General features: G+C 47.0%; 1 protein-coding gene across 2 annotated transcripts; it reads right to left on the reverse strand.

Moving 5' to 3' along the window:
* Positions 1–1,292: 1,292 nt before the first annotated feature.
* LOC105188068 (proton-coupled amino acid transporter-like protein pathetic) lies at positions 1,293–11,574 on the reverse strand. Of its 2 annotated transcripts, none has more exons than XM_011149328.3 (8): positions 10,225–11,574; positions 5,988–6,059; positions 5,160–5,249; positions 4,209–4,566; positions 3,456–3,731; positions 3,117–3,295; positions 2,539–2,708; positions 1,293–1,549 (listed from the first exon to the last, which is right to left on the reverse strand). In XM_011149328.3, exons 2-8 carry the CDS (start codon positions 6,047–6,049, stop codon positions 1,308–1,310), a joined length of 1,377 nt encoding a protein of 458 aa, XP_011147630.1. In that variant the 5' UTR covers positions 6,050–6,059; positions 10,225–11,574; the 3' UTR covers positions 1,293–1,307. The 2 variants fall into 2 exon arrangements, with proteins under 2 accessions (XP_011147630.1, XP_011147620.1); XM_011149318.2 differs by lacking the exon at positions 10,225–11,574 and adding an exon at positions 6,473–6,647.
* Positions 11,575–12,584: the final 1,010 nt, after the last annotated feature.

Below are 12,584 nucleotides of genomic sequence, written 5' to 3' on the forward strand. Positions count from 1 at the left end.
CTGCACTTTGTGCGCTTCCCGCACTACATCTTCAACTTGGCGGGAAAGTTTGAGTGTTATGCTGCACGCGCGAGCGGATCAAACGAGAATTATAAAGATTATTAAAATCGAGAATAATGGTCTCTTTGAATGGTCCGTCGTCGAGATGTATTATTTGAGAGATAAATAAGACTTTCTCTCCACAAAGTGTAGATATGTTGAAAGATATGATCTTCTTTGGAAATCCAAGTTATACGAAAAAGTGCAAAATTTCAATAAAAAAAAAACAAAAAAAAAATTACTAATACGCACGCCTTGTGTTATCGCGCTTACGATTTATGGTTTTTGGACGAATTTCCAAAATATCTGGCAAGTAATGAGAACGTAATATCAACTAGTGGTTCAACTAAATCGAATGATGAATAATTTAACGATTGAAAAATGTAACAAGAGTGACCCGATAACTACCTCTGAGCCGCATTTCCTGCACACCGATCCTGATTTACTGTATTGCGCGCGTGTTCTGAATCCAGACGAGAAACTCAACTCTTCGGACCTGTTCATTCACGAGGTGACAGAGTCGTTGATTGATGCCCACAAAAGAGCGCGACTTGATACGAAAGCTGATCCACAACCTGTCGACTTACTCACGCGTCTCCATCATTTTTCATCGCGATCACGCAGCGACCATTTTTCGCTCACGTCGATCGACGAGGTAAATTTTGTTTAAATTGAAAAATTCGACGCGCAAGAGCGCGGCGTGCTTTAAACTCGAGATCGTGTCTGAAGTATGAAAATGTTTGAATGAACGAGTTACTTCAAGCTTCTTATTTCTTCTTCAAGCTTCTTCTTCTGTTCTTGAAATCTTCAACACTCGTATAGCTCCGACAGAAAATGCCCGCGTCTTGATACACTTTGTACATATTGCAGACCAGATGGCATTGCATTTCGTAGCACATGCGTATCCTATTTAGCGATTAATTAACGTACTTGTTACATTTTTTACGTTGAGTTTCGGATCGGTGATCGGAAGCTCTGTTATTCTGATTACTATTTTCCCGCACGGGATACAAATGAAAGATAAAAAGGCAGTTATCGTCGGTCTGACACGGCGGGGAAGCATCGCGTAATTAATTCGTGTATTATTTGGGGTTCACGATTTTAGCTAATTGCTTCATTAAAAATGTCTCATTAAAAATGGCTCATTCGTCGATACTCAGTCCGAGCTGTCCGGAGAGTGAATTCTCCCGCGCGCGCGCGTGTGTGTGTGTGTGATAGTTTGAAGAAAGACGCCGCAGAAAAAAGTACTTAGCGATTATTTATATATTTTACTTATAAAGATTTATTATATCTAAGACTGAGACCCACGTGCCCAATATCAAGGCTAATAACGAGAATAATACTAGCAAGCAGTTCTTCCATAGTCGCCACTTCAACGTGCCCAAATGGCTCTCCCAGCACGAGACGGTCTCGACGATGGCTGGAATACTGATGCCTAGGACGGAGAAGAATACTGCGCCGACTAGAGAGATAAACGGGTCCAAGTCGGGTACCAGCAGCGCAATGATCACTACAAAAGATACAGTGGTGCGTATAAATCTTCCGGCCGAATAGAAAATTATGGTCGTAACGGTGAGGAGGAGAAGCGGGAGATAAGGAAGATACGTAAAGCGCGCGAAGTACTTGAGGAGAAACTTTTGCGAAACATTGTAGAAATTTGAGAAGAGAGAAGTGTGTGTGTGTGTGTGTGTGTGTGTGTGTGTGTATTCACCGCTACCTACGAGAGCTGTCGAGCAGCAAACGCGAGTCGTCCTCGAGTAGCAAACGCAATGGCCGGAGGATGTTTGCTCGTACGAACGAAATAATCACTAGAAATTCAATCGGACTTCAAGCGGCTTTAACTGGGCCGTAGCCATTGTACCGAGCGAAAGAACTGACCCGAGCCGCGGGACGTAGACAGACACGCCAGGCGATTCCTTTCTTTCCCGGTGTGCATTCGGTAATAAAAAGGCGCTTCACACGTATACGCCCGCGGAGTAAGTGGGTGACACCGTTCAATCGGCTCGCGTCGGGTCTCCGACCGACCTCCTACCGGCGCGTGATTCATCATGATCGTTTAATAGCGGTTTCTCCGTCTCGCCAATCGTGCATTCGTTCGCGATGCCGTTCGCATAACGTCGGTAGAAAGAAGAGAGGAGCAATGGAAGACCTCGCGACTTCCGTTACTGCCGTGCGCGACGATGGAGAGGAGCTGAAGCTAAAGGTCACGCTGAAAAAGCGCAATCGGGAAAGGTTGGAGGAGAGCAGTGCTTGGCTCTCGCTGAGCGCGACGGCACGACTGAAACGCACGCTGTTCTGCAACTCGATCGAAAAGGGCGGAGAATAACTTGAGGTAGCGGACATTTCTCCGTGTCCGTGTCTGAAAAACGTTTGAAAATGTCCTACTTCTCTCTTCACTTTAGTCTATTTTCCATCTAGTCCTCTCCCTGTTCCAATCGCCTTTTAGAAGCTTCTGCTCTACGTAGGGCGCCTTGGTGCATGGATGAGAGGGCGTTTTACCTGTTAACATGACCATGCATATCCTCATTATTGTCTCGCTTATGGGCTGGTACTTGTGGCTGATCATGGGCTTTATGGCATTAGCCATGATCTCGAGCGGCACGAAGAACTGCAGCCCGTAAGTGAAGAGCACGGCCACGGCAATGAGGATCTTCACCGACTCGCCCAGACTGAAACATTGTTCTCCGTCAGTCTACCGCGTCATGACCGATGTACGCAACTAGCATGGTGGTCTTAACATTCGTCAGGCATAGGATCAACTAGGATTTCTCGGTTACACGGTATCGTGCCTGCACGCTTGTGATTCGTCAAATGCTACTGGCCTTCTCAACATATGATTTCACGTCTTATGTTGTAGAATCCGCTTTCGAATAACAATCGAGGCATCTCGTTGCCGTTCTCTTGAATAATCAGCGGTCATCATGTATATGAATACGTTGACGTAAGAACGCGTGACCAAAAGATCCTAGTGCTCAGTAAAAATCTAAGCCCTGCTTAGATGCCTGCTTAGGTTGTGCCATCAAGTTGTGCTATCAAGTCCGCCGCTATTCCCGGCGAAGGAGAGACCATCTACTTACGGCTGATCCGTGGGTAAGTTCAACGTGACGCTGGCTTCCGTCTTCTCCCCGTAGCTGAGGTAGCCGAACACTCCCAACACGGCGTACAGGCATCCCACGATCGACATGGTGATGTTGAGCACACTAGGACAGCCCAAGAAGTGCTGCGGGTTCCGCATGTTGTTCTCCACGGGCATCACCTGCGGTTGGCGAGGTTGGCGTGCAAGGTTTAAGTTTAGGTTGGCGACAACTTGGAAAGCACGTCAGAGGGAAGTTGAGGTGGAAGAAAATACAAACAGGGTAGGAACGAGGATAGAGAGAACGTGCGGCGCGTAAGTGCATTGGCAACGTGGAACTTACAACGCCGATACCTTCGATGGCGAATATCACAGTCGCGAAGAAACGTGGCAGCTGCTCCGCCGAGGAGAATAGCTTGACGCTGCTGATCGGCTGGACGTTGCTGAAGACGTAGTACAGCGTGATCGCGAAGCCGCTCATCATGCACATGTTGGCCAACATCGAGAACGGCACCATGTACTTGAGATTGCGCACTTGACCCAGCAGCACCAGTGCCGGGATCAGCGCGAGGATGTACATGCGTATGTCTATGTTGGTCCTGGTGTGGAAACTCGCGACCTGAGGAGAGAAAACGACAAGCGCTGACAAGGAGGACCCGGCCATGGCCTTATGGAAGGGCTCGGGGCGACGTCGCGGCACAGTTTCGAAGGGAGAGAGCAAGGAGAGACCGATGCGCGCGCGCTTCTTCACGAAGAAAGAACGCGAGCAAGGTTATCGGAGACACGATTCCCGATCGACAAGCTATTTTTCTCCCCGCTCTTTATTATATCTTTTTATATTTCGCGCACTCTCGCCAGCGTCAACAGCGAATGTGTCGCAAAATTCATTAATATCATAAACAACGAAAGCGAGTATCGCGACAAGATTAATATAATAAAAACGTTCTCTCTAAAGTAGGGCGAGAAACTTGGTCGTTTCGCTAGGGAGACCTTGCGGAAGAGGTCACAGTCGAGGGAGACAAAAGTGTACCACCGACACGCGCCATGGCGTCTCAATTAGGATAAATATCGCGGTCATGAATTATGCAAGGTGTACCTGCCGAATGGACGTGGCAATGAACACGACGTAGACACACGCGCCACCCACGTAGGTCGCGCATAACGCCGCGTTGACGAATATCTTGCTGGCGTTAGCCCACGGCCTGACCCGCTTGGGTCCGCAGAGGAAGGCCGCGTACGCCGTCTCGGCGTAATTCATCTTCGGCGTCTTGGTGCGTCGGCAGAGTACGTGGGACGTGCGCACCAAAATATGTACGCAGTGGGCGCAGATGAAGCTGATTATGATCGTGCCGATTCCGCCGAACAGCAGCCCGCCGTTCCTCACTGCGTTCGGCATGGCTAGAATGCCGGTCCCTAGGGAGGATTTCAGGAGATGCGCCAGGGCGCCCAGATCCCTGAAACGCGACGTGTGGAATGTGACGTGTTACGAGAGCTGCACGAAGCGTCCACGAAGACGCGAATCGATGGTTAAATCCACGATCGATGGTGAAGCGAACGCCTCAATTCGCGCTCACGAGTGACCCCGTGACGCGCGTGGAGATGAATCGATCAATTAATACGCGTTAAGTCAAGTTGACGAAGTTGACTCTGTCGTTGTGAAAACTTGGACGATTGGGCTTCCGATTGTGTTGTATCTTTTTCTAATTTGTTTGTAACGCTGGCTCAGAAATGATTGCAGTACTGCTTCGTGGACATGACCGTTTAGTTTGGTTTCTCATGAACAGCTTGGTTTAAAGAAAGTTGAAGAGCAACTGCAAGATTCGAGAAACAAAATGCGGGTTATGAAAGCACGAGTTGTGGAAACGCAACGTTTGGAAAATGAATCGTATTCGTTCACCGTGAAATCAGAGACACACGCAATTTTTACACTCGCGATGATGTTTGCAATCGTATGGAGACACTTGGAAAAATTATTAAATAGCTTCCCGCCAATGATATGAGGAACAATATACGCTGGCAACGACGATAATTCTAAAACGCAACTTACGAGGTCGTATCCTGCTTATCGCGATGCTCAAAAGGATCGTACAGTTCATCCTTCTCCCGATATTCGCCAATCGTCGGAGCTATCTTCGTACTGAAAATGCGCGAATAAATTATTGAATGTTCAAGTCAAGTTGTCGCAAAGATTCCAAAATATAACACGGCACACGTTTACATATAGTGACGAAAAGACGCCGAAAAAGGAAGCTTGATAATCTACAGAGAAAACGTCGGCCTGCTGAATCAAATTGAATCCTGTAAGTTTTTCGCGCTTTCATCACTTTTCTCACTTACGCGAACAACATGTTGGATGTAATAAAAAAATACACAACTGGATATCGTGCGTGACTTGTATCTCGGCGATATATCTCGTCGCGTGTATTGCATTATTCGACAACAATGTAGACGAAAATCAAGATAACTGGTAGAGAATGCCGGAGGGAAAACCCGCTTACACAACATTCTACATGCGAGCGCGGCATAATCGCATTCCACGCTTATCGCTCGCAATCAGTCCTCAACCAATAAAGATTACTTTTGCAGACTCTATGTATACGAAAGTCGCATTATCTGTGCGTTCGACGTCCCATCGTGACCGATGACGCTGCTATCCATTAAAGATCGATTTCGCGCGTATTAATCACTAATATCGGTCGCGATGGCTGATATCGTGAATATGATTTCGGCGACATCTTCACGCGTCACTGATATATAAGAATGTTTTCTCGCCGCGCGATGCGCCCAACGAAATTATGACCGATGTTTGTGTATTATTGTCCCGGGTCGTCGCACGATAAAAAAACTCCGGGTATTGGACGTATGGCGAAAGTACCTGCTGCTAAATTCCTTCATGGGATTGCCGTTGGCCGCCTGCTCGTCCTCCACTCGACCCATGGCGATCTTACTGTAAAAGAGAGAAAAGACACTTCCACGTTAAACCCGTTGAGAAATTGCGTCTTAAAAACAATTGAGTCATAGTGCGGGAATATTGTTGTATTGACTGTTAGTGACACCTTAATCGAGCGAAACTCGTCGGATGGAATGAATAATATAAACAACTCTCAGACTTCTTCTCCCTTCTCCCTTCTCCCTACATGTCTAGACATAACGAATCTTCGTTGCATCTATCATCAATATCGGTCGTTTTCCCAACGGTCGTATCAATCGGTTGCTTTATCGAACATTAAACGATGTTAGACAAATAGAATGAAGATACATCTGATAAGCGTTATCGAGTCAAGTTTTATTATTTAAAAAGAAAAGGCTTCGTCACGTGTGTTATCGTAAATATAAAACGTCAAACAATTTATTAATTACCAAGCATGAGCTGGTGCGTCAAACAGGAGAACTCGATAGTAAGGAGGACACACTAGTCCAAACATTAAGTCACCGGTTGCTTATTAAGCATCCCCTCGATCTTCAGCAACAGCTGACGATTAACCGTGATTTTTCACGCACGAGTCGGCCCAATGTCTCGCCGAGACAACTTTGTGTACCGAGAGTAACGAGAGCACTAACGTTTCTGAAATATAGCCACCGCGACTCCGTTGTCTGAAGGAACGTTAAGTTGCGCGTCAACTACATCTTATCTATTATGCTAATTCGAACCGTTGCTTTAGTGAATACATTTTTACATTAACATGCTAAAAACGTACGTAGATGGCAACCGATAAAATTCAAGAATTGACGTTCGTTCTGCCGCGGGAGATAAAACCAATGTTAAAGTCAAAGTGATTAATATCCTGAATCCTCTTGCGTCTGATAGAAAAAAAAGAAATGCAGATCCAAAAGGGACCCCCCGCGTGGACTCCCCGATTAGATTAACTTTCGTTGAATGTGCAACAGAATCTTAAATCATCGGCCTCAATGCTTGAGTCAAATGTCCACCCGTCTTCCTCCAGTACAATATTAATACGCGGCGTAAATAATACGCGACGAAAGAATTCCGAAGAACACGGATAAAAAGACGGTTCTAAATGCGCGTGGACTTTATCCGAGCAGGACGTTGCATGAGTTACAAAAAGCGCAACATTGCAAAACTCCGCTACTGGTTATCGCTTTTATCGTCATCGTCGAGATACGAGAATTAGTCAGTGAGAATAATGAAATATAAATGCGCAAAGGTGGCAAGCAGCGATTCGCTGAAAGCATACGGAAAATTATCCGCTCAAGTCCCACGCAAAAAGGTACCGATTCCACGCAAAAAGATACACACACAAACGCGAAGCGTGCGTGATAAGTGTGAGTGTAATAAAGCGACGTCTCTCGCCTTGACCAATTTCCTCCAAAGTTTCTCTTTTATTCGCCGATAAAGGGCGAACACGCCGCACGTTTGTTTCGGCGAGCGATGATGAAAATTTTTCGCGGATTACGGCCAAACCCGGGCGATCTCGCTGAGATTCGCGAATTAATGGCGAATAAAATCAAGATGCAGAAAAAACAAGCGTTGTGCAAGAGAGCCGTTGCGCTCAACATCGCAGCCAGCCATAACGAGCGATCCTTAATCTGCTTTCGCCATTTTACGTAAAAGCGAGGCAGGTTAAAACGCCCCGGAGTCGCACACGAGCGAGCCCCATCTGCGACCTCTCGTTGCTCGTATGTGACAAATGGACTTGAATATATAATTACGGATCCTCGGAGGATCCTTGATTGTTCGAGGGAATACGCGCTACACATACGAGATTTCAGTGTCGCGCGAACGACACTCGCGCAGCTGGGCTCGCGCGCCTCATATATATTCCGATGCGACGAGAGCGCGTAAAGGACGATACCGAGAAAAGCGAATATTATCTCTTATAATAGGAAAAATTTATTAATAGGAAAATCTATAATTAACGACTGTAATTTACCGAAGTGGGATCGGACCTGGATCGATACCGGATGACTCGATAGTAGAATCTATAACGGCGATCGCGCGCGAAAAATGCATATCTATTCAAAACGTATGAGTAGTCGAAAATTGATGTATGATTTGTCTCGGCGCTTGAAGGCTATTAAAAGATCGAGTCGAGGAGCTATCGCGACTTTGTTTGAAGATAAATTACAAGTCGTACAAATATCGACGACAAGAGAGAGAGAGAGAGAGAGAGAGAGAGAGAGAGAAAGAGGGAGGGAGGGAGGGAGAGAGAGAGAGAGAGAGAGAGAGAGAGAGAGAGAGAGAAGAAAAGAGACGTCACATTGCACGATGAGGCAAATTAATACCGCATGACTCTTTATCGACACGTTCCGATACGCTACGTTCCGAGATATAACAATGACAAAAGCGTGAGTGAATTTTGTCAAGCTCGATTGTGTAAATCATCGAGACTCGTAAATCAATCGACACAGAGTGAAGTTCTCTAAGCAAGATAGATTGGTTTCGCAGAAGAGCCGCGAAGATAAGTATTGAATCAAAGTTCGAGTTGAAAGGAAAACAATAAATCTTATTGCGAGCAGCAGGACTCGCGCGCGAGAAAGATGCTATTAGGTGATAATTTACTTTTGTCGATTGAATCTCTCGATGTATGTACATTATCTCCAAGTTAATTCTCCAAGTTAATTTGTTGCAAATAAAGTCTCGTGTTCTTTGATGTTTCGGGCTTAATTTTGCGTAATGACCGTTTCAAACTTATAGATAGACGATCATTGTCTAACGTTGCGTCCTAATCTTATAAAGAGTATTATTTTTGCTGGCGAGCGGCTGAATATCGTACCTGAAAGTCAGGACTTTCTAACTTTCACAGCTTAGGACTAATTACACAAAGAAACCGTCGATAATGTCGCAAATTTCCGTGAAGTGTATCCGGGGATGGGGGGGGGGGGGGGGGGAGGAGACAAGACTGAACGTCGAAAATTGAATTCAGCGTTCACTCGGCGCGGAGATTCGTTACGTTCGTATTATTTTAGCGTCTCCGTACGAAACGTGTAATTGTAACTCGCGCGACGCAGCCTTAAATAACATAAATCGATATAATAACTGATGTAATATTCATATCTGCGTCGCGTGTATGACATAACAAGCGGTGAGAAATATCTCTCGAGTCGCCTTGCATCGGTCGCGAGACCGATGCTCGTCGAGTACAAAAACCGCTTCTGAATCGACGACAGCTGAGATATTTGATGTTTGATAAGTCCATAGCAATGTTTACAAGTTTACACACTCGGTCGCGGCCGTAATTATCTTGGACTCAGCAGACATTTTTATCAGATCAACGATTCATCATTTATGTTACTGCAAAAGCATGCTCGAGGCATTGAGTCAGGTCACGTTAAGCCTCGAATAATCTTTTGGCGGCGACCGAGGGAGAAATTGTTATCGCACAATACTCCCGCGCTGTGAATCCGCGAAATCCATCTGATCCCCGCCGTGATACGGAGACGCACTCCCGGAAGGATTAATTGCACTCAACCAGCATGCGCCGTTTAATCCTTCGGCAAATAGCACTTGATATTTGTGCGAATGTAGTAGACAACACGATAATAGACACACGACTTTCAACGCATGCCGCATGCGTGGCGGATCTGGAATTTGGGGGTCAAGTTTTTCACTGAATTCAGGGTCGATTTTCAGCTGAATAATATTCAGGCCGGCATGTCGAGCCGTTTCCTCTCCTCCCTTGCGATTCAACTCGAGATACAACTTTGATAAAAGAAGAAAGACAGACAGTCATTTTTTTAGTTTTAAGTGAATTTATTCGATCCAAATTTGTTAGAAGTTAAATCACTGATTATTATCGAAAGCCGACAGATTTCTGTGTATCTTAAATAAATGCTGCCGACATCACCGACGGACGAGACGCTCACTTGTTTAATCACATTTACACGGATAAATTGGCAAAATTCACGCTCGCACAAAACTCCCTTACGTCAACTTCTTTCGCTCATTGCTAAAATGCTTATCGATAATGTACATGTAACGACGCCATATACCTCGCCAAGATAAAGGCACTCCTCGCTAAACAAGCTAGGAGCTTTTGCGAGACCTTGAGTGCTCGTGGGGCGTATTAAGTAACACGTTTCACTATCAGAAAACACTTTAGAGCGTACGTGTCGTAAATGTGAAATAAAACACGTGTTCAACTTGTACTTACTTCTCTGTCGGAAGATTTGGACGCAGGAAGACACGTTCGATCTACGAAAGTCGATTGTTTTTTCGTTTCGACGACACCTTTCGAAGAGAACACACCTAGTACTCTCCACTTACATCGTCTTTCTCTCTGTCCCTCCCTTCCTTTCCCTCTTTCTTTCTTTCTCTCTTTCTCTCTCTCCTCGGCAGATGCGAGTTCCGTATACCGTCGTTAAACTTCACTTTTCGTCTGTCCAAAATCCTCCTCTCTTCGTTTCTTCCCGCCGTTCTTACGGAGCGCAGAATGCCGCTGCACGTGTTCTGCTGCGGGTCGCGCGCGCGAGTCCCACTCGAATCCTCGTGCCCTGCCTGTTTTTTTTTTTTTTTTCTCAAAGGCTACATTTATATCGTAGAGAGATAAGGACTTATCATCTTGGCGGATTATAAAGCGATCAGCCGGATATTTTTCGCCAAACAATCCCCGGTGAAACGCGGACTTCAACTACGTCAGATCGCGTCTAAACTCGCGACTCGGAGAGGCGGGGGTGGGAGAACAATGACCGCGGACGATATCCTCCGGGGCCGATTAAAGGCTCACCATCGTTTCTTATCGACGTCGTGGATTTACGTCGCGTGCGAATCGCCTCCTCGAGGTCCCGAAGATCGAGCCAACGTGACGAGCGTCGGATGGATTTCACTCCGGCGACGATGGAAAGCGGCTCCGGCGCTGCACCGTGAAAAATACCGACTTCAGCGGCGAGAACTGACTCTTCCGCGGATACTGTCACGAGAAGTTCATCGACGACGACGACGACGGCGCGCCGTGTTCCGACACTTCGACGGATACCAAGGTCCTAATTTCTCGCGGGCGGGTGACCTCGCGTCAGCCACGAAAACTACGCCTTCTTTTCGGCTTCTTTTCTCTTTTGTCGCGGGATGATGAGAACACCTTCACCCCTCTGCCTTTCTGCGTTATCGAAAGATGTTGTTGCAGGAGTTGATGAGTAGTGAGAGCCTCGTTGATTATTTTTCGGAGGTGCCAAACTGCCCTCTCTCTCTCTCTCTCTCTCTCTCTCTCTCTCTCTATCGTGTTACGATCCCCACTTGATGGTGTGCGCACATCCTCGATAATCTTATCGCGACACACCGCAGGATGAGCAGGGGTGAGGGAGCGAGGGAGAGACAACGATGTAATGGAACGAAGGCAATGAAATTAACATGGAACGACGACAGGCGGCACGCGACTGGGCAAGTTCCTTCGACGGTGGCCAGGTATATATACGGACAGTCAATACACGTGAGTGACTACCGAGCAGAGAAGTAGCTTCCTCGCGTGTGCAAGCATAGCGCAGCGGAGCGAGAAAGAGAGAGAGAGAGAGAGAGAGAGAGAGAGAGAAGGAGAGGGAGAGGGAGAGGAAAAGAGAGGGAGAGGGAGCAGATAGTGGCGGCAATACGCTCGATTGGACGTTACTCCGGAGAGTAAGCGCGATAAATGATCTGTTGCAGAGATTGATTGTATAATTTCGATCAATTCAATTATCAATATCCGTAGATACGGCGGGCACTCGGCATCCTCGCAATCGAGCGAACTGATATCGCTCTCACCGGCGGCGTTGGCACTGGCCGGGTGAACTATCCTTTTGGAACTCGTGGAACGATCGGCACAATTTAAAGGGGAACAGTGCCGTCTGAATTAATCCAAATCACGCGGACATAATCGAGCCTCGCCGCCGAAACGTAACATTTTCGCGCGCGATCGGACAATTATGTAACGGGCAAGACTGATAAACTACGCGTACTTGTGTACACGTGTGTGTGTGTGCGTGTGTGAGAGCGTAAACTCGCATTAGAATAATCTTGTTTAAGGTACACACACGTCTCGCAATCGCGTTTCCGCAAACGCGGGAGTCCGTAGAAGCAACTTTTGCGAATCGACCACTCCAGAAGGACGCCTATGAGCCGAGCGGAATGAAACAGGAAACAGGAGCAACTCGTTGGCCATCAGCTCGTAATCGTAATTAAATCGCGTGGACGTTATCTACATTATCTCCAAAGAGAACGGAAGGGTTAGGGGAGGGGGGAAGGAAGAAAGGGAGGGAGAGAGAGAGAGAGAGAGAGAGAGAGAAAAGAAGAAGAAAGCGCTCAAAGATCAGATCTTTTCGACAAGTCAAGGCGTCTCGGCCGGCGCATCCTGTCGACGCGAGAGAGTACGCGAGATCGCTCGCTTTCACACGCGCGTGCACGCTATTTCCCTTCACCCAATTCTCCCGTTTCTCTAGGCCGTTATCCGCGCGCGCACGTTCCATTCAATCACGCCGCTCCGCTGATGAAGCCGACGGCACTCGCGCGCGTAATCGGGACGCCAAAACGCGCGCGCGCGCGCGC

The sequence above is a fragment of the Harpegnathos saltator genome, unplaced genomic scaffold (genome assembly GCF_003227715.2).
Source record: "Harpegnathos saltator strain DR-91 unplaced genomic scaffold, Hsal_v8.6 scaffold536, whole genome shotgun sequence".
NCBI lineage: Eukaryota > Metazoa > Arthropoda > Insecta > Hymenoptera > Formicidae > Harpegnathos > Harpegnathos saltator.